The 25,095-nt window shown below is 36.4% G+C and overlaps 1 protein-coding gene across 10 annotated transcripts; it reads right to left on the bottom strand.

The window, feature by feature from the left end:
* Positions 1-290: 290 nt before the first annotated feature.
* On the bottom strand, positions 291-23,336 carry LOC137726176 (type IV inositol polyphosphate 5-phosphatase 3). Of its 10 annotated transcripts, XR_015963141.1 has the most exons (13): positions 23,056-23,292; positions 7,495-7,524; positions 7,152-7,266; positions 6,857-6,931; positions 6,364-6,436; positions 6,148-6,252; positions 4,952-5,816; positions 3,685-3,869; positions 3,162-3,270; positions 2,491-2,633; positions 1,389-1,623; positions 699-902; positions 291-622 (listed from the first exon to the last, which is right to left on the bottom strand). XR_015963141.1 is itself a non-coding variant. In XM_088694971.1 (12 exons), exons 1-12 carry the CDS (start codon positions 23,065-23,067, stop codon positions 879-881), a joined length of 1,971 nt encoding a protein of 656 aa, XP_088551097.1. In that variant the 5' UTR covers positions 23,068-23,336; the 3' UTR covers positions 291-878. The 10 variants fall into 10 exon arrangements, 6 of the variants coding, with proteins under 6 accessions (XP_088551097.1, XP_068321159.2, XP_068321158.2 ...); XR_015963142.1 differs by lacking the exon at positions 23,056-23,292 and having other exon boundaries at positions 7,495-7,783; XR_015963140.1 differs by lacking the exon at positions 23,056-23,292 and having other exon boundaries at positions 7,152-7,317; positions 7,495-7,719.
* Between the last annotated feature and the right edge of the window lie 1,759 nt (positions 23,337-25,095).

Raw genomic sequence — 25,095 nt, 5'->3', positions numbered from 1 at the left:
CAATTATCGACCGTCGGATCAAATGATTTGAAGAAGATCAAACAAGATAAAAATAGGTGTGTAAATAATATTATTTGATTGTCACTTGGTACTATGGTATGATAGTATTCTTCTTCACTTAGAAGTGAGAGGTTTTGTGTTCGAATCTCGTGGATGACGAATTCGATACCAAATTAGGCTACCCATTGTATGGCTTAACCGAACTTTACATTCTCTTAGTGTAAAAATATCAATGTACTAAAAATTAACACTATCCGATTATTATTGCCAAGTGTCCCGTAGATCAGTAGTACCCTTAAACGGTTGACCCGAATACGGATCCGTTTATTAATTAATGAGGAATTTGTAATTTGAATACAAACCAGTCATTGAAGATACACATGTATAAATATCCGGAAAAGGACCTGGCGATCCGAGAGATCTTGTAATCATGTCCGTTCATCGTACATCGTGCAGTCAGAAATCATTTAAAATTAAAATTAAATATAAATAGTACTTAATGAAAACTGACCGTACGATGTACGATAAATGAACATGATTACAAGATCCTCCGGATCCCAGGGATGAATCCTTTTCCTAAATATCCAACTTTACTGTACAACATATACTCTCTACGACTCAACTCGACCCGACTCAACTCAACTCAACTCAACTCAACTCAACTCAACTCAACTCAACTCAACTCGACCCGACTCAACTCGACTAAATATGCTCTCAGACGAATGCGCAAAATCCCCTTCAATATTTACATCTAACTGCAACGTGCATCACTGTTGAGTGCTGACAAATTAATCTCGCCAAAGAATGAATGTTCCCTGTATATGTAAACGTAAGAAATTTCACAAGTTTTACCAACTCGCACCGAATTTTCGCATCCATTAACGCTCCCAATCAGAAATATCCTGCATCAGGAAGCATGTTTAGGAAGTAGGAATGGAATTACAAATCATTTAAGCTATTCACTACACAAAACCGTATTACAAGACGACTTATGGGCAAGCCGCACGGACAATTGACCATTTGAGTAAACTTCGGGGCCGAAAAAAGGAGGTATTTTTACAATGTAGTAAGTACACATGACGTACCATAACTTGGGAGTTAGCGACATTAAACAAAATGATAGTTGTCGCTCAATCTAGTGCACAAACAAAAGTGACAATGAGGATTGATAGTTCTTAGAAGTAGAGGTACCAAAGTATATGCAAGGCATTAAACAAAAAACTTCAAGAATGTAACTTGGATCAATTTCAATTGAGAAAACACATCTATCAACACAAATAATGGAAAAAAGGCCGTTGGTTCGGAGCCAGGTAGGGTGAGGGGTTGACAGTAGAGTTAGAAAATCCAACAAGATATTAATCAAATCAAATGCCTAGGAAAGTACTCACCTGTTCCAATTTTAAGCAGTTCGCTCCAACATCAATTCCCATATCCATTACGATGTCCTCATTTTCAATCTCGGCATCAGTGAATGTGAGGGCCCGTTGTAGCCTCCTAGGAGAAAACACCTCAACCTCAACTGCATATGTGGCAGTCACTGGCCGATGATCAGAAAGTTTAAGTTCAGCCCTTCTGTAACTCAGTAACCTCATTGCTCGTCCATATGAAAGAATGCGGTCACACCTGAGAAATACAGTCACACTATGGTCAATTCTGTTCAAGGAACCGATAAAAATAGAAGAAACACCTTATATTGCAACGAACATGAAAATAATTCAGACGCTTGTTAAGACATAAATTCATAAAGAGGATATGAAACTTCACCCCCAATGTTCATGGGCAATAAACTACGTAATAATTTCACATATTTAAATAAGCTCCAGAACTATAAGAATCCGTGTGAGGCCTCACAAATACTCATATTTGTTTAGATTTGAAGAAACAAGTTATTCAACACGAAACTTACCACCCATAGGTAAAAATCTTTAGAACAAACCAGTTGAAGATCTTTTAGCTATTACCATAGCAATAAAACTAATTAGTATAATATCAAGCACCATTTACAGGGGAAATCCACAAAATATGAAAGTGTTACGCGCTGGTTATTGGAAAACCTACAAATATAAAAGATGCATAATCCATTTCTCAATCTCCATACATAATTCAAGGGTATTCAATGTTCTTCTGTAGTTGTAATAGATTACTGTCTTTTGGCACTGTCATCAAAGCTTATGAATGTCGAATGTCATTAAACTTCTTTAGAGATATTATTAAAGATATTATGAAACTTTTTTAATATAAATAGGACACAAATGTCGAATGTCATTTCACTCTCTTTGGTTGACAAAGAGGGTTCCTTAAATATTGTATAAATTCTAACACCTATATTACAATAACTGGATAATCATACCAAAATAAAAAATAAAAATCAAATCAGCCTTTACAAAAGAGTGGTCGACATGTATTGTGCAAAGCACTCATTGAAACAAAACAAGCAAAAAAGTAAGTCAACAAATAAAAAACCAGAAATGGAGATGAACAGAGGCCTACCATGCTGGAGTTCGCCTCCCGGTCTTTGCATCCTCCCCACAGTACTTCTCTGAATTGATCTCATACTTGTACGTTGGTGGAAAATTTAAAACACCCTCTGACCATCCATCAAATGCACGGCCTTTTTTAAGCTGTTTTGCAAGCTGTCAAGATAAACATAAATGTGACTAGTAGCTAAGTTTGGAATCGCACTTAACTTCACTGAAAGGCTAAAGTTTGATCAATTAAGAAAAAAATTTCACTGGAGGAATCTCACAAAAATGTTCCAGTCAAGTCAATAGACTTTTTAAAAGCAGAGATGCTGTACAGTTCAACACACGACTCTTTTAACGGAATGGATAAACCATCAATCATACACATTAGGGTTATATGTTTTAAGATGCTCAAATTATTGGCTTCAGAATTTCGATTTTACATTTATGAATTTGTTCCGTGTTTCTATCTTGTTACATCTTGCATCTTAAAAAAATCTACAATCCAAATACATTATCTAAAAGACCCAACTGCCTAGAATCAGTAAGCATGAATTAGCGAGCAACAAAAGCAGGCTACACAACATCAGTAAAAATTCTTAGTAAATCAAATGAAAGTTCAAGATATTCAGGGACACATTATAAAAATAAAAATAAATCAAAACAGCAAACTGTCTTAAGAAAATTACAAAAACATACCTGGTCCTTCTCAACCAACGTGGACCATGCCTTTTGGGAGATAAGATCTCGTGTTTTCTCATATGACAAATTAAGACGGTAATTTAGATCACCCAACCAAATTATTCTTCTGCAGGAAAAGGAAATATTTTTATTGTTATTTCTTCAATAGGGGTAAATATATCCTTAAAACACTATTAAATTGAAGTAATAGTATAGTTGAAAGTTAAACTAATTTTTCACATCGGTTAAAGTAGATGTGAAGCCAAGATTTGCAACTTCCTACACCAGATTAATTTATAACTTACGTAGTTATATAATTTTTCTGGCATGAGATGGTAGGATATAGGAAAACCTCTTGTAGACTATTACTTCAAATAATGTTACTGTTATAACTGAATAATTTTTCCAAGATAATTTGATGATTAATGAACAATAATTTCATCCAGAAAAGATTTCAATTTAGAAGACAAATAAAGAAAAAAATATGAGCATATATTATCTCCAAAGAAAGCATATTGTAGTTTAGCTGCAATGTACTTACTCATGGTCATAGATAGTTTTGGGAAGCCCAATACCAGAAAACGTACGAAAGTGAGTTCTCCGATGTATTTCTTGCACATCAGCATTTCTTTTTATTTCATCTGCCTCTTTCTCACCTGCTGTCAGGTGAGTGCACACAAAACAAAAAAGCGTCTGATACACAGACATGCTGACAGATATAGATCCCTGAAAAAATTGAATAACTGTCTAAGAATCAAATAAATGCCAAGAAAACTAATCCGACAATTGTTAACATTACTTCATAAGGGCACTTTCTAATGTAGAATACGAAGGCATGAAACATGAAGAAACAAGACCTAGCAGTGGATTATTTCCAGAATATGTACTACTTTATCCGTATTTGAGCAAAATCAACAAGCAGGTGTGTGATGAAAAACGTTTATGCCATAGCCATAGAACAAGGGTGGTCGAGATAATGGGAGCATTCGACTAGAAGGAATATGAGGAGAGGATAAATAATTAAGGGATAAATTCTAAGACAAAGGTTGCAACAGTAGAAACTACGGGGAGAGAGTTGTTCAAGATAGTTTTGATCACATGTAATATGAACAAGTCTGTTAATAAGTGTATTGCTTGAGACGGTTTTGATCACATGTAATATGAACAGGTCTGTTAACAAACTGTAATGCTTCAATGAACGAAGAAAATTTTAAAGGAAGGAAGATATAATAGAGATGGATCATATGGAATAAAGATATCATTAAGAACCTACAGAAATGGACCCTCAACATTAGATGGGTTGGAAATTTCAACGTGTAGGAACATGACAGGATTGTCCAGTGAAGTGGCAAAAAAAGTGTTGCAGTGACACCATAATATGGAAACATAAAAAAATTTCTTAAACCTTAGAAGTAGACCTAGTAATGATTAATCAACAGAAAATGTACATTTGATTTCCAAATTAGATAAATGGATCCACTCAATTGCTTATCCATAATTGAACAATATAGACAGACATCAATAGCATATTAGATATTACAGGTGGAAGCAAAGTGAGGAAACAACAAAAGTGCTCTAATTTCTACCGATGGTTTGTACAAGTTATCAGCTATGTGAATGAATACGTCATAAGATCCGTTCACAGAATTATGTTAGCAGAAATAAAGAAAAAAAACTGTGAGACTATCAAATAGATATTGACAAAGACAAGAAGCACATGTTAACGTTTGTCACCAGTTACAACGCTCATAGTGATGAAAAAAGAATTTAGAAAAATGGAGATAGGAATTTGTAGAAAAGAAACAAACCTTGTTACCAATGTATCCCATAACACCAACACCAACAGTAGACACCTTAACGTTCTGAATATGTTTACGCAACCTCCTACGAACCCATACAGTTAGGAAAACCCCAACCATCTGCTTGCTTACAATCCTTACATAGGATGATCTTCTTTTTCGTTTCATGAGAGATTCAAGATCAACCTGTGCAAGCAATGCTATTTCTGATGGCACATCATTAACAGTTGACTTGAAAGAATTGTACGTTTTCAAAGATTTTGGGGATTTGAAAGACTTCATTGTTCGAAAGGAATTCCGTCTTTCTAGTAAGTGCTGAGATAGCAAGTTTAATGGAGGCTCCGGCCAGCTCAAACCAATCCTTTCAGATCCACTAAGCATTCTGGTTAACTTGCCATTAAATTGGACACCAGAAGTTGCTTCATCATCTAATGAACAATCATCTGTCCGAAGGCTATATAACCTATCCAATCTCTTTGCAGGATAACTTTGCCTCAGTAAATCCTGTCCGGTTGGCATGCCTGGTTTGCTATTATCAGTAAATTCTTGAACTTGAGAACCAATATTCACTATTTCATTTGTGACTGATATACCCTTGCTGTCACCAGAATTTATGGTTTCGTCATCCAATGGATGGACTTCTTCACCAATATCACTATCACTTTCAAGTAGGATCTCCTCTTCTATATCAGGGATGTCATCAGCTGGCTTAAACTTTGATGGAGATGGAGGATCACTGAAGGATTTAACCTTGCTCATCGCAGGTCGAACTCTATCCAGTGTTTCACGAATAATGTTTTCCCACTTAGTAATTGGGCGGCTATCTTCGGCGCCAAAGATATTCCCAGCATTTAATGGTACAATCTCCTGAAGACTGAAAACAAAAAACAAAAAAGTTCACACTTCTAAGATTTACTCTTGACCATGAACAATAGATTCAGATAATACAGATCAAAGTGGTAGAGGGTATTAAAAAGGACAGAATTTTGATCTTACACCAAAAACTAATAGCAGACACAAAAATGACAGATACGGAATCCAGTACAAGTGATGCAACTCTATTTTGATAGCACTTGTTTATCTATAACTATCGTATTTTCAGTAGCAGTATCATTCACATGATAAACAGATTGTGACAGAAACAGCAAAGACCCCTAAATGAAAAATCAGTGAATCAAGGAAAAAATGGAAGGAGAAACGCTTACCCAATCACATAGAAATCAGCTGGCTCATTGACATCTAACCAACAATCAATGTCCAGGTCATCGGGTGGAATTTGTCCTCCAACATTCCATGTTGTAGCAAATACTCTGGAAACACCAAAAGTAAGAAAGATCAGAAGTTAAAGGGAAGGCCTCATAAACCACGCAGTGATTGTAGTGAATTATACTTTAACGTCACAAAAAACAATGGGAATCAACCTGAATTCCTTTGTGTTTATATACTGTGTCCTAAAAGTCTCTGACATTCGTCTTCGTGCCCTTGGAAGATCGTCTGCATAACCAAAAAACAAGAAGCAAAATACAATCATGAAAATAATTAGCGAAAAGCAGTAACTGGAACTGGGATATCCCGTAGCACAAAGTAAAATAATATAAGGCACAGGAGACTCAAATCAGAAGTTAGAACACTGGAAATGCATATGACCTTTGAGACTAAACAATGCTACAAAAGATCTAACGGACATTGATAAAACATCGGAATCAAATTATTCACTACCCTCTTCATTGCAAACCTTTTAAGCTCAGTACAAAATAGTGAAATCCTTTTTAACTCAAACAGATGCAGAGAACCGTGTTTTCAGTCATCAGTAATCATCAAAAGTAAAAAAGAAAGCATAAAAACTCGAGGACGGTAAAAAAATTGATATTTAAGAAGCATGAAGAATAAAATCTGGTTAAAGCATAATATTACCAATGGCATCATCACTCTCAGTCTCATCTTCTTTGATATCTTTAAACCTCGAATCTCTTCCCCGTTGATAAAACTCTGCAAAACCCTTTTTACAGTCAGCCTAAAACCCCAAAAGGGTATTCTAAAAACACAAAATTGAGCTCAAATTCCACAAGAGATACAGTAAAATTCCCATAATATTCAAACAAAAAAATAATCCATTTTCCAGATTCCAATTTAAACACAAACGCATCATCAGAAAACATAAAAATTGATTGTACTGGGTTGAAAGAGAAGAAGAAGAAAGGACAGCCACCTTGGGTGTCGGAGTCGGCGTCACAGTCGTCTTCGTCCTCCGTGTCGGCGCTGTAGTCGGAATCTTTGGCGGGGATGTTGAGCCACTTGCGCATGACGACTCTTGGCCAGAAGAGCTGTATGCAGGACCAATAATCCAAACAACACATGATTTCAGCCCAACTCCTCTGCACATTTCTCTCATTTTTTCCCATAATTAACACCCAACTTAAACGAAATGAAAAACACATGTCCCCTCCTACCCTATCCATATAAATATATATATATATATATATATATATATATTATATAATATATGTGTATGTGTGTGTGTCTACAGAGAGAGAGAGAGAGAGAGAGAGTACCTGCCGTGGGTTCTTGGAGCTAGGCTTCATCTGAGAATGTGAATGCATGGTCGGAGAACATAACAATTAACAAGAGGAAGAAGAAGAATGAAGTATTCAGGCTTGGAGGAACAAAAAAATTGCTTAAAATTGTGAAAACAGAAGAGATGATCGTAAATGAAGAACAAAGACTAAAGCAGCGCCACAACAGTCGGAAAAATATACAGTTCGGAGGTTGGACTCGTAAATTTCCTGATTTGACTTTCAAGTTTTTATATTTGAAAGACAGAACTACCAAGCACTATTGCCTGGCCCTGCATGCGCCAACCATCTTTTTTTAAAGCATGCATTAATGTTAATGGGATTAAAATGTACAACAAGTCTCGTGGCTCTATCTTGTAACTTGTAAGTGTAACCAAACCAATATAATTACATGCGTTCAAAATAATTACAACTTAATATTGTAGTTTAGTGATATATTTTTTAAGTTGTAAACGAGATGTATCAGATTCGATATCTCTAATTAACCTATTTAGCTACTAATTGTGTTCTTAGCCACCTCATTTCATGTCACTAATCTCAATAACTCGTGATGTTATTTTGTGGAGTGAAACTAAAACAACACTAGCTAGACTCTAACAAGAACACAGGACAAAGTAGGATTGAGAGAGAGAGAGAGAGAGAGAGAGAGAGCAAATGGTATAAAAGACCCATCACATTTGTTTCCAACCAAAATCCAAAATCCAAAATCCACCCATCACATTTGTTTCCAACCAAAATCCAAAATCCAAAATCCAAAATCCAAAATCCAATCCAATCCAATCCATTGGTTTCATTGTGGCCTCTCCATTTGTTCCTGTCCATTGGTTTCATTTTGGTCCCTTTTAGTTGAATTGACTATTAACATTTGAGCTTCTAGACTAAGAGAAGAGAGCCTATGTTTCCAAAAAAGAAAAAAAAAAAAAAAAAAGGAAAAGAGAAGAGACCCTACGCATCTACACAAATTGAAAGATAATAATTTTCTCCGTTTGTTCCTGTCCATTGGTTTCATTTTGGTCCCTTTTAGTTGAATTGACTAATAACATTTGAGCTTCTAGACTAAGAGAAGAGACCCTATGTTTCCCAAAAAAATAAAAAAAGACAAGAGACCCTACCCATCTACACAAATTGAAAGATAATAATATAGACAAGAAAATGATTTTTGCACGCTTCCTTTTTTTTTTTTTTTTGGGTGCATATCTTTATTTAATTTTGTTCTTTTATATTTTTTCTAATTTATCAATCTATTAATAATTGTCTTGTGTTGACCAATTAAGTAGTGCGGTGCCACCAAACCAAATGATGGCATTGGCAGCACAATAGCACATGCCGCCGGCCGACCTAGTCCTTGTGGCTTACATAACCAAATTAATGAAATGATTAGATTTCTGTTGATGGATGTTCAAGTATATCCAGCAATGTAGAAGAAATATAAAATATTCTGCCAAATCACTTTGCAAAAGTCATTATTTGTCTATAAATTTGAGGAGTCGTCGAGAAAACAGATCGCAATTTTCTATTCGATACTTTGTTATGTTATGCAATGTACCATGTATGGTAGACTATTCTGGTGGCCAGGTCAACCGTCAATCTTTAACCCGAATTCCACAATGAAACGATGAAGAAGGCAAAGAAATATTTTCTTATTAATGATTACCAATAAAGTTTTTCTTGTGCCGTTTTTTCTACACATTAAATTTATTTAAAACTTAGGATGATTCGATGATTCGTGTGTTGATTCAAAAAGCGCTTGCACAAAATCTTCATTGTTCAAATTTCTCCTATGTTTTGCCGTAAAGAGGATGAGGTAGCAACCGATTGTCTACTTTTGGGTTGTACACTTTGCCAACGAGATATGGTTTGAGAAACCTCTTGACTTTATTTAGGGGTGGTTTTGATTCGAAACTCGTCGTGAAAATGGATTTTTGAAATAGTCATAGATTTTTTTGGCCCAATTTCGAACTGAAAATTTTGAGATCCTGAAAAATACTGAAACTTATTTTGGTTTCTAGTCGGTTCGGTAAAGTGCGTTGGTGGCGATGACTGAAATTTGATGACGATAGTGATTGATTTGTAGTTGTGGTGGCGATGACTGAAATTTGGTGGTGGCAATGATTGCTTTGTAGTTGTGGTGGCGAGAGGAGGGATAGAAGGAGGAATTTGCTGAACTGAGAAAGAAAGGGGGAGAGAGAGAGAAAGAGAGAAAGATAGGATCTGCATAATTTAGATTGTTTATATTAAAATGATGATGAGAGATTGAGCAGATCGTGGTGCTGTGGTGGCTCGTGGTGCGACATAGAGATGGAGATGGAGGGCGAAGATATAGGTCGTGAGATCGTGGTGGTGGTTTGCTGGATGGTGGAGATGAAGATAAAGGGTAGAGATGAAGACAGATGAAAAGAGACTCGATCTGCAATTGTGGTGGCTTGTAGGTCGTCGTACGAGAGAAAGAGAGAGAGAAAGAGAGATGGTGGACATGGGGCTCGTGGGCTGTGTGGTGGCTTGGTGGATGGCGAAGATGGAGATGGATGGCGGAGATGGAGAGAGATGGAGAAGAGACTTGATTGACGGTTGAAATGAATGGAACGAAGTGAATGTCGGCTAGGGTTTTAAAGGGTATGCTAAGTTGAATAATTAATAGTTATTAAATAACATATTAGGACGTGTTTGTTTAGCCTCACTGACTGGACTAGCTTAGCCAGGATTACTAGTCCATGTTTGGTGCGAGCATGGACTAAGTTTAATAGGACTAAGTTGGACTCGTGTGGACTAAAGGCCTCACTAAGGCCATCTCCAACCGAATGAGGGCTAGATGGCTCCCTTTAGCCCTATAGCCCTCCAAGAAATTAATATTTTAATGAATAGTGTCAAGCCATATTTCTTACCATCTCCAACTGAGGGGGCCAAATGGCCATAGGCCAAACATAGCCTTGTGACAAAAAACGATCTCCAACTGAGGGGGTTAAAGGGCCATAGGCCAAACATAATTTATTATTTTAATTGAATTAATATGGTTACTTAAATTAAATTACCTCAATAATTTTTCGAGATGTAATCTCAATAATTTTTCGGATAGGATTTCGAGTGACACATGTCACTAAAGTGAGTAACTCTCAAAATTTCTTGTCGATATGTAATCTTAATAATTTTTCGGATAGGATTTCAAGTGCCACATGTCGAGATGTAATTGGTTGTGCGAATTTAAGATAGGATTTTTATCTTCGTGGCACTTCTTATCTTCAGCTTCCAATGTCCATAAATAGGATGGATATTAAGCTATAATTCACACACATTCATTTTTGCCTCTCCAATATATCTTTCAATTCAAGTTTGTAATGAATTTCAACTTTGGATCCTCTTCGCATTCCAACTAGGGGCCCTCATCCAATTCTGAATTGGAAGATAAGTGAGCGTAGATGAGACAAGAAGAAGAGGAGTCCAATGAAGAAGATAAAGCATGGCGCAACACAACGTATATGGTAGAAATGGTTGGGGTCATGGCGTGTGAGCCAACTGAAGAACAACCTCAATGGGGTCGCTCTAGTACTGGTTGCTCTTACAAACCACGAAATAGAGTGATGGTGCATGAGACTCTGATGAACAACTACTTCAACCCTAACTTGGTGTACACAAAAGAGGATTTCAGATGTCGCTTCCGAATGAGGTGTCATGTTTTCGAGCGTTTACTTCATGATGTCCAACATGTCAATCTATACTTTCGACAGAAGCTGGACAGAGCAGGCCACCCTGGTTTCTCACCTCATCAAAAGGTTACTATTGCACTCCGAATGCTGGCTTATGCCTCCCCAGCTGATGTGATGGATGATACATATGATATGTTTGAGTCTACATGCCTTGACAATCTTACTGAATTCTGTCACACAGTTGTTCAAATTTACAAAGAGTAGTACCTTCGTGAACCAAATCAAGCAGATCTAGATCGACTCATTCGCAAAGTTGAATACCGTAGCTTTCCGGGCGTGATAGGTTCATTAGATTGCATGCATTGGCAGTGGAAGAATTGTCCCACTGGATAACAATGAGGCTTTAGCGGAAGATCGAGAAAGCCAACTATTGTGTTAGAGGCAGTTGCCTTGTTTGACACATGGATTTGGCATGCTTTCTTTAGAGTCCCAGGATCCCAAAATGACATTACAGTACTTGGACGTTCACCCCTCTTCAATAACCTGATAGAGGGTAAATCATCTTAGCTTGACTACTACATCAACGTGCGTCAGTACAATATGAGGTATTACTTGGCACAAGTCATCTACCCAAAGTGGGCGACCCTTGTCTAAGTAATTGCAAACCCTGTGGATGACGCCTAAATGTGGTTTACCTTAAACCAACAGGCATACCAGAAAGATGTTGAGAGAGCTTTTGGTATTCTACAAGCACGGTGGAAGATAATTAAGGAATCGGTAAGAGGGTGGAGTCAAGATAAATTGAACTCCACCATGATGTCGTGCATCATATTACACAACATGATTGTGGAGGATGAGCTAGATGGCTATATTGATGAAGAGTCTGATGACGACCAAGATGATCCAAACAGGTCAATTAGGGCTCATGCAAAAATATATGATGAGCCTAATTTGCCTTTGGATCCAAGAATTGGTAATATCTCTTTAAATGAGTACATGAGGCACCATAGGATCAGGGCCGGCCCTGAGGGTAGCCGAGGTAGGCAGTCGCCTAAGGCCCCCAATTTGAGGAGGGGCCCAAATTTTTGTATACATCCTATTTTTAAAATATAAACAAAGAAAATAGAAACATCACAATTATCTCGTTGGTGCAGTGGAAATGGATCCACTCCGTTTTCATTGGGGTGGGCAGTTTGAAACACCTTGTAGGCATTAGTTTTTGCTTTTTTCAAATCTATGAAATTAAAGATAAATTGCTCTTTAAAAATTTTAAAATTACAAGAATTAAAAGGAGTTAAAATAATTCAACAAATATTAATTTTGAATGAATTTAAAATTTTCAACTTTAGAAAAAAAATAACAAAACCTCATGTTAGTGGGTGGTTTAAGTTTAAATTCCTATTTATTTTCAAAAATATTTTAAATAAAAATTTTATAAAAAGAAAAAACTTGAGTTTTCTTAAATAAAAAACGTACAAAGGCCAATTGTCACACGCCTACATGTGTGACAAGAGGCTAGTGAAATTAATGGCCTCAATCTTTCCAAATGCATTTTTTTCCTTTTGCTTTTGAAAATAGCCTTAAAAAAAAACAAAAACCAGAATAATCATAACTTTGTAATCATTTTTCTTTCAACCTCCTAGTCTTTTTATTTCTATTTAATGTTTAAGAAACTATCACTTGGTCCTGAAGATTGTAATTTGAGGTGGCCATAACTTTGAATTTAAATTTTCTTTTTCAATAATTTATTGTTAAATAGGTTATTCTAAAATTTGATTCACTAGTGTGTGTTGATTTCAGAAAGAACACAATAGAACCACTTGGTGTTGTTGAATTATTATATTCGTCAATCAAGTTTGATTGTTTTTTACTTTCTTGATCATCAAGTTTATTGCTCTTCATTGGTTTGGTATTGTTGTGCTTTGAAAAAAAATTGATTCTGCTGTGCTGTGAGAATAAGCTCATTTTTGCTGCTTCACGTTTGCAGCTTATTTTCACCAAAAACTGTGAAAAATAAGCTGTTTTTAAGTGTTTACCAAACACATTTTTGAGCTTAGCTTTTTTTTTTTTATACCCACTTTTTATAAAAGCACATCAGTACCAAACCAGTATTTAGACTCTTGACTGCAAACACTTAGTACATTTGCGTATAAAGACATGTGACATGTAATATTAAGTAATGTTAGTATATCTTTTTTTCTTTTGATATTAATTTTTAATGATATTCGATGAAGAAATAGATTTTTTATGTAATTAGCGAATTCTTTTTACTACATACCAATATACAAAGAGTCGGAGATCCAAGAACTTTAGGGCCCCATTTTGAAGACTCGCCTAGGGCCCCCAAATTCTCAGGGCCGGCCCTGCATAGGATAATACGTTCATGTGCCACAAACAAGTACCTACAACAGGATCTTGTTACATATCTTTGGGCCAAAAGAAGCATGGAGTAGGTGTTTAAGTTTTATGTTTTTAAATGTTTTTTTTTTTAATGTTGTTTAAGTTTCACATTATTTAAGTTTGAATATCTTCCCCAAGTAGTTCTAGGGTGGAGATTGTGTTCTTTAATGTCGTTTAAGTTTAATGTTATTTAATGTTGTTTAATGGCTTAGGTAGTTATGGGAAAAAAAATTATAATATTTTATTTTTTAATTTTGTCCCAAAAAACAAAAACAAAAATTCAAATCCAATGGTAACCTAGCGGCAGCATAACGTGAGCTAACTGTTGCTAGCTGGTGTCATGTTGACGCCAGATTACCATTGGATTGGAACCATTGGGCCGGCCTAGGGCTGGCTGTCTGGTTTAGACCAGTAGGTTGGCCTGATTACACAATTTTGGCCAGTGGGGCCCACGAGTCCTTTGTCTTAGCCCTCAGTTGGAGACAGTTTTCGTGTCATTTCAGACTATTTTTAACCCTATGGCCCTTTGGCCGAATCGATTAGAGATGACCTAAGTGGTTTTAGTGAAACCACACCCCCCCCCCCCCAAAAAAAAAAAACTATGTGATTGTTAATCCCGTCTCCAACTTCTGCACGCATGCGTCTTCGCTTGCAACTATCCCCCCATACCCATACCTATACCCAACCCCACCCACCACCTAAATCTTAAAATAAGGCTTTCCGTCTGCAACTCCGATCCCCACCTATGCCCATACCTAGCCCCTTGCCTAAATCTCAAATCCAATGAAGGAAGCCATAACAGAGAGAGTGTCAGCAGCAACGGACCATTTAACAAAAAAACTGAAAATCTCATCGTCTCCGGCAGAGTAGCGACAACTCTGTGAAATCGTTGTCAAATACCCACAGAAACCAAGTCTTTGAATCTCGATTCCCTCTTGTGATTCTTATTTTCTTTGCGCTGCGCTGCATTACTCGTTGTCCCCTTGATTTTCTTTGTCGGTCGTGGCCTCCGCACTTTCAGTTCATGCTAAATGGTGGTCCAGCCTGTCTAACAGTCATAGTTTGAAAATTATCTTTGTCTGGTGCGAAGAAAGAAAGGAAGGTGGAGATAGGGGAGAGATATGTCTGGTGCGAACTGCGAAGAAAGGAAATATGGAGAGAGAGAGAGAATTAAAAAGTGTGAAAAATATCTAGATTTTAAAAATAATTTAATTTGTGGTAGTCCGGTATTGCACCAAACGTTCCATTATACTTATACTACTTAGTTCATGCCAAGCCAATCTCGTTTAGTCCCTAAAGCTAGTCCAATCCAAAATAGTCCGGTACAACAAACGCACTCTAAATATATTAGTTACATTTCAATATCACAAGTTGAAAGTTGGCTCGATGGTTAAGACCTTTGATCTTCAAAGGGAGATCATTGATTTAAGTTTCTCAAGCCTGATTTTTGAGGTAATTATCTTACATTATATTTAAATAATATTAAATAAAAAATTATCGGTTCAAATTGGACAAAAAATTCACATTTTCTATACCAAATTTGAAACTGAACTGGTCGGTTGGGATAAAAAAATTGAACTGAAAATGTTTGGATACTTGGATCTTGAAACAAGGAGGAAGTCCTCCCTGAAAACCCAATTGAAAATGGATATGTGTCAAACAATTAAAAAATTAGAAACTTTGAGAACACGCACCTTTATCCCCACTGACCAGTCTAAGAACCAAGGTTCCATCTCTTAGGCACTACAATTTTGGCGTTGGCACCTCTGTCGAAAAAGGTGAGGGAGGTTGAAGAAGTGCATTGGGTTGGGGAGGCCAGAAAGGAGTGTATGTGTGAGGAAGTCAGATGTGCGAGAAGTTGTGAGTGGGTGTTTTTTTGCTCGTCTTTGATGGTTAGTTGTATTGTCTCATGTGGCAAGTAATGTTATACAATCAACATCCAATCGAATATATTCATTAATTGACGATAATAGGCATATATCATTTATCACATGAGATAATGTATCAATTTGGTACAAAAATGTAATCTTCCCAACAAATTTTTTAATATGATGATATATAGTATATACACAAAATTTATTTTTAAAAAGCATAAGAAAAGATCTTCCACAAGAGTCCTAAATAAAATCAAGTCCAACCCTTTCCCTTTGGTTGGGAAAAATGGGGCAATTATTGCCCAAAAGATAGAAAACCCAGTTACAGCCCAAGACAGACAATCGGGCAACCACTGGACCCTACACTGTCGGACTGCCCAACTAGGCTATCCTTGCCCAATCTGTGCCTGTGCCATTTGGCGCCATGTTGACATCAGCATGATGTTAACCACCATCAAAAGCCCACGCAAGCGATTAATAATAGAACTTGGTCGTTTGAGGGGCCACCACTGTGTTCTTGCATCTTTCCACCAGCAAAGCCGTCATGTTCACCGTAATTGTGCTCGCCGTAATGCTATTGCACGGGGATGACTTGGATTTGGTGTGGCTGAGGACAGTCTGCCATTGTTGATGAGAGAAAGATAGTTTTAAAGTGAGAATCGAGTTTGGAGAATTGTAGTGGGACAAAAGGGAGAAGGGGATTTGGGTTTCGAGAGGGTGAGTGCGACGGAGAACAGTTGGAAATGAGAGGAATAAGACAGAAATGAGGGAGATAAAGATAGGGGAGACAAAAGATGGTTCCTGATTTGTAAAAAAGAAAAATTAGTAATAGATAATTATTATTTTATAATAATAGCCTGGGTTCATTTGACGTAGTTCTAAGGAGATAATTGTCTATTGCACAATTACCTGACAATTGCCTTGAGGGGTAGAACTGCTCTAAGCGTAACCCCACCCCAAACAGATTAGTTGGACAAATGGGTGATTCTTGCCCAAAACTAGAAGAAAGTGCTTTAGCCCAGTCCAATTAGTCGGGCAACTAAGTGGGCCCAGCCCGCTCGACTGGTCCATTAGGCAATTTTAGCCTGAGCTTTTACCAAAGTGGTTTGATGTCATGGTGATGTCAGCATGGCATCATCCATCGAAGCCGACGAGCGAGACCACAAAAGAGAAGGCAGAGGCCGTGACAAAGCAAAAGAAAAACCAGAAAAGCAATTCCGACAATGCTATCCAAGCTACTAAGAAGTTGAAAACAGTTGGAGTATAATTCCAAGAGAAAGTGGTGGCCAAGAGCTCGGAATCGGAATCAGAATTAGGGGTTTCGTTGATTTCAACAATGAAGGCGGCGAAATGAGCGGAAGGGGAGGAAGAGGAAGATAGGAAAGGGTGGGGGCCAAGAGCTCGGAATATTTGGAGGAAGATGAGGAAGAAGAAGCCAAGCTAGTATAAAGCTCAAAGAGAGCATGAAGAAGAAGGATGAGAAAAAAGGGAGATGACTCTTTCGAGTGAAAGGAAGAAGGTTGTAGAAAATAATATAATTACTTAATATTATCTTTTACTAAATAAAAAGTTATAATGTTTTAATAAAAATTATCAAGATAATTCTTTTTTACGGGGTGGTGATGTGCTTAGGCAATTACTATTCATTAAGACCATTTCCACCCTTAAAAGCTTCCCTGGGCAATTAGCAACTCAATCCCCTTATGAACAATAATTGCCTTTAGTGAATAGTAACTACCTAAATGCAACTCCACCCTTGAACTGAATAGCCCAGATATTCGTATTAAGATATTATTTTTTTACAAAATAATAAAAATAATTTTATTTTTAATTTTGGATTATAATAAAAATTGGTTGAAAGTATTTGAAAATATTGGAATGTGGTGTAAGGTGGAATAATATGTTATGTATTTATAAGAAAAAAATTATAATTTTTTTTTATTATATTTTTTTGTATTTTTTAAAATTTAATTAATTTTTATAATTTTTTTTAATAATAGATGATATCATCGTTACTTCAGCCTTGTGTCACTGCCCTTAGGCATTGGGCCTATCACAAAAATTGGGCTCCTCTGGAATGCAGTGGAATGGTGTGGGCTGAAGGCTTTTTTTTTTTTTTTTTTTAGTGGGAGGGGGGTCAAGGGGATTTTGTGGCCTATCCCCTAGGGGATTTGAATGGGGTGGACTTGCTCTAAGGTAATAATTGCCTATTGCCCAATCACTTGAGCAAGTATTGCCTTAAGAGTATCTCCACCAGTTGGTGGAGGCAATGTCAATTGAAGGGCAAGGGCAATTTATTTTTCACTCTACATAGTAATTGCATTTGTGCAAGCCCACCAGTTTGGAAGGAGGAAGGGAAAGAGCAAATGCGATTACTATTCACAAACATATTTTTTTTTTAATTTTTTAATTTTTTTTCTTCATCTTATTCCTACATATCATTATCGACGTAGATTTTTGGGTAATTTTAAACGTTTAATTTGCAAGTGTGTTCAACTTTGTAAGATTTTTAAAGTGTGAACTTTGTAAGTTTTTTTTAACTTTTTGATAGTTTTATGAATCTTTTAACTTTTTAGAGTTGGATTAATACTAGTCGTTAAATTTTCAATTTTTTTTGTTGAAATCAAAGGCTCATAAATAGCCACGTGAGTGGTGAACTGGGAGACTTGGTGAGAGCACTTCCATCCCTAAAAGCCCATTGGGCAATAGGCAATTCAATTCCTCAAGTGAATAGTAATTGCCTTTAATGAACAATAATTGTCCAAGTGTATATCTACTTCTAAACTAAATGGTCCAAGCAATTTGTATTAAAATATTATTTTTATAAAATAATAACAAATAATTTTATTTTTAATTTTGGATAAAAATAAAAGATTGGTTGAATGTCACATCCCGGCCCGGGGCGGACCACTTCCCGGGCCCGCTCCACCACCGTAGCACGATATTGTCCGCTTTGGGCCCCGACCACGCCCTCACGGTTTTGTTTTTGGGAACTCACGAGCAACTTCCCAGTAGGTCACCCATCATGGGATTGCTCTAGCCCCCTTCTCACTTAACTTCGGAGTTCCTACGGAACCCGAAGCCAGTGAGCTCCCAAAAGGCCTCATGCTAGGTAGAAATGGGAATATATATTTAAGGATCACTCCCCTGGGCGATGTGGGATGTTACAATCCACCCCCCTTAGGGGCCCGACGTCCTCGTCGGCACACCACGACTAGGGTTAGGCTCTGATACCGATTTGTCACATCCCGGCCCGGGGCGGACCACTTCCCGGGCCCGCTCCACCACCGTAGCACGATATTGTCCGCTTTGGGCCCCGACCACGCCCTCACGGTTTTGTTTTTGGGAACTCACGAGCAACTTCCCAGTGGGTCACCCATCATGGGATTGCTCTAGCCCCCTTCTCACTTAACTTCGGAGTTCCTACGGAACCCGAAGCTAGTGAGCTCCCAAAAGGCCTCATGCTAGGTAGAAATGAGAATATATATTTAAGGATCACTCCCCTGGGCGATGTGGGATGTTACATTGAAAGTATTTGAAATTATTGAAATGTGGTATGAGGTGGATGAACACAGTTAGGTATTTATAGAAAAGAATTATAATTTTTTATTATATTTTTAATTTTTTTTTATAGTTTTTGTATTTTAATTAATCTTTTGTAATATTTATTATTTTTTATAATTGTTTAATAGTGGCGGATGTTACCATGACGTTAGCCTTGCATCACTGCCCCTGGGGGCTGGACCAGTCAATTATCCATTGGGTGAACAACTGGGCTCAGTGAATTGGACGGGCTGGAGTGGTTTTTTGGTTGGGGAAGGGGTAGAGCCCAGTGAATTGGACGAGCTGGAGTGGTTTTTTGGTTTTTTTGGAGGAGGGGGGGGGGGGGTGGGGGGAGGTTGGTGAATTGGACGAACTGGAGTGGTTTTTTATTTATTTATTTTTTTTTATTTTTTATTTTTTAGTTTATTTGTGGGGAGTAGGGAGGGGATTAAATGAACTATCCCCTAGGGATATTTGTTGGGCTAGACTAGAAGTGCTCTGAATAGCTTACGGGTTGGACAAATTTGGACTTCAATTGAGGGGCCCCTTGTCTGCTAGGCTTCAAGTAGGGTGCAAGCCCTTGCAATTGTTGAAGGTGCAGCTGCCTTTGCAATTGTCGAAAGGGCAGCTACCCTGACAACCGCCTTGAACCCGCCTTCCGTTTTGTGAACTATTAAAGGAATTTTCTTTTGGGTGAAGGACAACTTAACCTAGTTGCCCTAACAAACAGATGTACAAGCGGAGCCACACAACTACATTTCCGGACACACACAAAGTTCCCAATGAGTGAAGCACAAAGTACAAGTCGGTAAAAGTCGTTTGTCACTTTGCCAAAATTAGAAGGGACCCCATCATGAGGTCCATACCTACCCAGCTACCCTAGAGATGAAGGGAAAAAAGAAAGATTACGTTAGCTTGTCAAATGTTGTAAGTTACTGGAACAAAAGAAATGGGAACATAGTTGGTATCAAATTCGTCATTGCATAGTTTGTATAGTTTTAAGTTGTGTATCGAATTGATAGGGCATTCAATTAGTAGTACAGTTTAATTATATATATATTTTTTCACTTCTAAGTAGGAGGTTTTAAAGTTTGTTTATGTATATGACAAATTCACAACTAAATTATTACAATGGTGCTTTCCATGCTCATTTTTTATGACTAGCCCATTGTGTAGTCTAATCTATATTGACTAGAGAAAAAGAAAAAGTAGACATGTCAAATATTTAATATATAAAACTTAGTCTTATCAAATTTACACTATTGTGACAATAGTATAATATAAATCAAATTTACGGTGCCTAATTTTTATATATATACATCACACTCAGTTAAATCACCGTGGAAAGCAGTGTTAATATATAGCTTTGTTCATCGCATGGTAATTTTTACTCGTCAGTTTATTTATTGGAGTTAATGTTTTATAAAAGAAAATAATTAATAATACCTACTATAAGAACAAGGAGTAAAGACTAAGTTCTGGTCCGAAATCAAAAATCAATGAATCCTCCCGTGGGAAAGGGCAACACAGTTTCATGCTAAACCAGAATTTAAAACAACCAACATGGACCTACCCTGGTTTTGTGGTTTTTTTTTTTCTTTCCTGTTCCTCAGACTCGGACACCCCGAATTATAAAAAGCACAAAAGTTGTTTCGGGTCTAAATCAAAATACCCCCAAAACAAAAAGAAGATCGAAGTGTTTTATACAAAAATTATAATAGTTTAGATTTTTTTTTAATTTTATTTTACTACAAGAATTTTTTCTTTAGGAAGCTCATCTTTTTAAGGTAAAAAATATTTCATTAATAAAATAGAATGAGAAACATCATCGATCAAGAATATAGTTCATACCTACAAATGTAATATAAAAATAATACAACACCTACCCTACAGACGCACATTGAACCAAATAAAAAGATACACTCATTGAAAATGCTAAGCTTTAGTGGAGTATTTACCACTACACTTACCCAATATAATTTTGAATGAGGATCCGCTCCGGATCCTCTTTGTGAGGAAGAGGATCCGCTCCGGATCCTCTTTGTGAGGATCCCCAGGATCCTCCAATCACATTCGTTCATCATACATCGTGCGGCCAGTTTTCGTCAGATATTATTTATATTTAATTTTAAATAAAAAGATTTATAATGATTTTTGACCGCATAATATACGATAAACGGATGTGATTGGAGGATTCTCGGGATCCTCACAAAGAGAATCTGGAGAGGATCCTCATTCTATAAATTTTCACCTTCTATGCCCTTTTTTTCTCCTACCAACATCGCATACTAATGTATAAGCTTTCTTTTTTATTTTTCACAAAATTGTTAGGCCTATTTCTTGCATGACCTGTTAAGTTAACATGAGAAAAAAAATAGAAAAAAAAAGAAGGATTTGGGTGAACTTGTTGACGAGTCGGATCGTTATTGGATTCCCCGTTAACAAATCAGGTCACCTGTTAAGATAATGGGTATGACACATAAACGGCACAAAATGACCAATTCGTCATGTCTACACATTAGGCATGACAATTTCTTGCATGACCTATTAACCTGACACGAAACGACATGACATATTAATGAGTCGGATCATTATCGAGTCATCTGTTAAAAACTCGTTAAAATAATGAGTTTAATACGACATGATCCGTTAAGATAACAAGTGTGATATCGACGTGAACACGATAAAGATGACCCTTTTGACAAGTCTAAAAAATTGTTCTCCCTCTAATACTCTTAACTACCAATTGACCATAGCTTTTTGCTATATATATCTAGTTGATCACTATTCACAGTTTGGTGATTATAAATGACGACAAATAAAATCCACTAATTAAACATATTGTATTCAGAGAGTGGTCCATGATCATGATGTGTCATGAGTGAGCAGAGCAACAAGTAAATCATAATTTCTTTGTCAAAGAAGGCACCGTGGTTATTGATGCAACTCAACTGGTTTATATTGATGCTTATCAAGGTGGGTGTGGGGTGAGGGAGAGTTAGGATCCTTTAATCTTTTTATAATATGGTGAGGACAGATTACAGTTCTTGCATTTTAATTTAGGTGATGAAATCATGCGCATTGGACTTAAATTTAGTTGGGATAATAGTAAAATATTGGTTCAAAACTTAAATATACATCAAAATTTGGTGATGAAAATGAAGCGATATCTATATATAACTATTTACGTCTTTGTTCAAAGAAAAATCACTATTTTAAGTTGTCACACATTCACTAATTCTCACAAAATTTGGGAGATCTGGTCTAGTAAACTATTATAAACAGACTTGTTGTCTAAATTAAACAAATTAAAAGAAACCAAGTCTTAGAGTAAAAATATTATTGTACTAAAAAAAGGAACAAACTAGAAATTTTCTTCCCCCGCTGATAATAAAACAAACTTTTATGTGATTCACTTCAATTTTTTCTCTTTTTTTTTTTCCATAAAAATAGCAGATTTTCAAAGTCCAAGAAATTTTCCACTGCATTTTGACTGGTTGCACTCATTCATTTGGTCTGTGCTTTGATTATGCTTTGTTTACTCAATTATCAAAGTTAAAAAAAAAAAAAAAAATTAAGAAGGAGTGTATAAATGAAGATAAAGTCGGAAATAATATATAAGTCATTGGTTGATCTGGATTCATCAACCAATTGCGGTGAGTGAGATAGAAAACAAAAGCCCTTGGCTAAGAAAAAAGAGATAATACATAATATATATTTATATACATAACATAGATGAATATTTAAGTTTCCCTTTCTTGCTTGATGAGGAAATTCTTTTGCTTGATTTGTTTTAAGTTTCCCTTTCTTGTTCCCGACAGAATTATTAAAGTCTTCCGTTTCCAAAAGAAAAAAAAATGCTCTAAAAGCTCTTTGAACTTACAAAAATCCCATAAAACACACGAACTAGTTGAGAAATCCACAATCCACAAACAGAATGTATACATGTTTCTACTTACATTAACATGATTGAACTGCTATACATATGGCTATGTATATGTACTGAAACAAGTAACATGCATGCATCTGAAACAGAAAGGAAGATAGAGACACAGAGATCGAGATAAAAAATACAGACATACCTTTGGTTTCATAATATATACTCTTTTTCAACTGCTTCAGCTCTTCAGATGATGAGAAGACTCTTCTCCCCAATATCCACAGAAAAGAAGGCAATTCAGCTGTTGTTCTGTTGGTAGTATGAGTGTAGGTGTTTATGAGAGATAGCTAAAGCTCTTCTTTTGTCTAAAAGGAAGGTCTTTCTTTCTCTGCAGATGGATACATTGGCTTTTTCTCGGCGTAATTGTGTTTCTTTGAGTGAGAGAGAGAGAGAGAGTTGAGCCTTATAACTATTGGCTATTATAATGTTGGAAGAAACAGCACACCTCTTTTTCAACCAACCATGTCTCTGATTAAAACATTATATATAGATATATATATATATATATATATATTATTATTTTTTCTAGAATAAAATAACATTACAGGAGGTTCTCGACCGATCTTTAAAACAATACAGATCAAACTTTAACCTAGGCAATAGTAGATTTGGAAAATTATTAAACTAGAAACAAGAGTAATTGTACTTATGACCTATATAAGCAAACTCATCCACTGCCATTTAGCTTTCAATAAATATGAATAAGGGTAATTCAAAATGAATAAACTTGCATCCCTAGCGAGAGGAAAGCACATATTCCATAATTTCTGGATAACATGTTTCATTGCCATATAAATTTTATAAGTGAAATCGTTTAATTTATTAATTTTCATTTGAAAATCATTTGAATTGGAGATTATTTGTGCATCCAAACGATGAAACAAAGCACAAAGTTATTACCAAGTAATATATTTATAATGTGACTACCAAGTAACTTATTTATAATGAACTGTCCATTTATTTGATACATTTGGATAATTAAACCATCCGATTTGAATGATATATATATATATATATATATATATATATATATATATTTTGGGGATAGTCTTCGAATGAAAATCAGGAAATGGTTGCAATTTTAAAATTATACAACGAAGATATGTTATTCACAAATGGTGGAATACATACATTCCCCGGGTGGGGGAATGCAAGTTTATTCCTTCTGGATTTGCTGAAAATTGTAGTTCTATTTTCTATAATGGTATGTATTAACTAACACTATGCTTGTGTGAGGGAAATAAACTTGGAATTTGGACAAAAATTAGAATTTTTAAATTAACATGCATCAATGTGACAACCCGTCCTGAATTATTTTTATCGAGGATGTGAAAAGACTAAATTGCCCTTGGACGTTAGTTGGCGTTGTGGGGGTGTTGTTTAGTTTGTTCTTTGGTTTGGACCCAATTGGAACTAAGATTTTATTTGTTTTTGGTTGGTGACTCAGTTGGACATCACACACATACAAACCTTTCCCGTTGACTCTCTTTCTCGAATTTTCTTCCATTTCTGTACAACCGTACAGACAAACCTCAAACCAACCCTTCCAGTTGCAGATCGAGATCATTGTTGGTGTTTTTGGACTCCTTGCAAGCTCAGGAGTCGATTCATACCCTTGGTTGGGCATGAAACCCTCGAAAACCCTAGTTTGTCACGAACTCCTATTTGGGTATTGTTCATGCAATCGTGATCGTGAAGTTTTTAGAAATTTTTAAGCTTCTAGGGAGCTTTGGAACATCTTCACGAAGCTCGGAGAAGAAAAACGAAGTGTTTTGGATGTCAGGAAGTCCTGGTTCGAAGAGTTGCAGAGGTGGCCGGAGTTTCGAAGTTTGTCCGGCGAGTTTTAGTGAGATTTAGGTCCTGAAAGTGGTAAGGTTTTGTTCCTTGCATCATAAGCTTCATTTTAGTTTAGATTTCATGAATTTTAGTGAAGAAACGAACGATTTATAATGTTTAGAAGTTTTTCCCAATTTCTGGCGACGGCGGCCGATGGTTCACCGGAGAAGAAATGAGAATATTCTATCAAAATTGACGAAATATTCCTAATAGCAGCTAACGGTGTCAGGTTAGTTTTAACGGAATATTCCTTACGGCATTAACTTTTTCGTTAGGCATGCCAGGCACGTGGGTGATTGGAAAATTTTTCTAAAAATATGGGGATGTTCCTGAGGTTGTGTAGATC

Source organism: Pyrus communis, chromosome 5 (assembly GCF_041283825.1).
Source record: "Pyrus communis isolate YQ-2024b chromosome 5, ASM4128382v1, whole genome shotgun sequence".
NCBI lineage: Eukaryota > Viridiplantae > Streptophyta > Magnoliopsida > Rosales > Rosaceae > Pyrus > Pyrus communis.
This window is presented reverse-complemented; position numbering and strand designations above follow the sequence as displayed.

Coding starts and splice junctions, on each gene's coding strand:
- LOC137726176 (XM_068465056.2), bottom strand. CDS start 7,380: ATGTGTTTTTCATTTCGTTTAAGTTGGGTGTTAATTATGGGAAAAAAT. Junction 3,870..4,951: donor TGGGATACATTGGTAACAAG/GTTTGTTTCTTT, acceptor CAATTTTTTCAG/GGATCTATATCTGTCAGCAT. Junction 903..1,388: donor ACTGCTTAAAATTGGAACAG/GTGAGTACTTTC, acceptor TTCCTGATGCAG/GATATTTCTGATTGGGAGCG.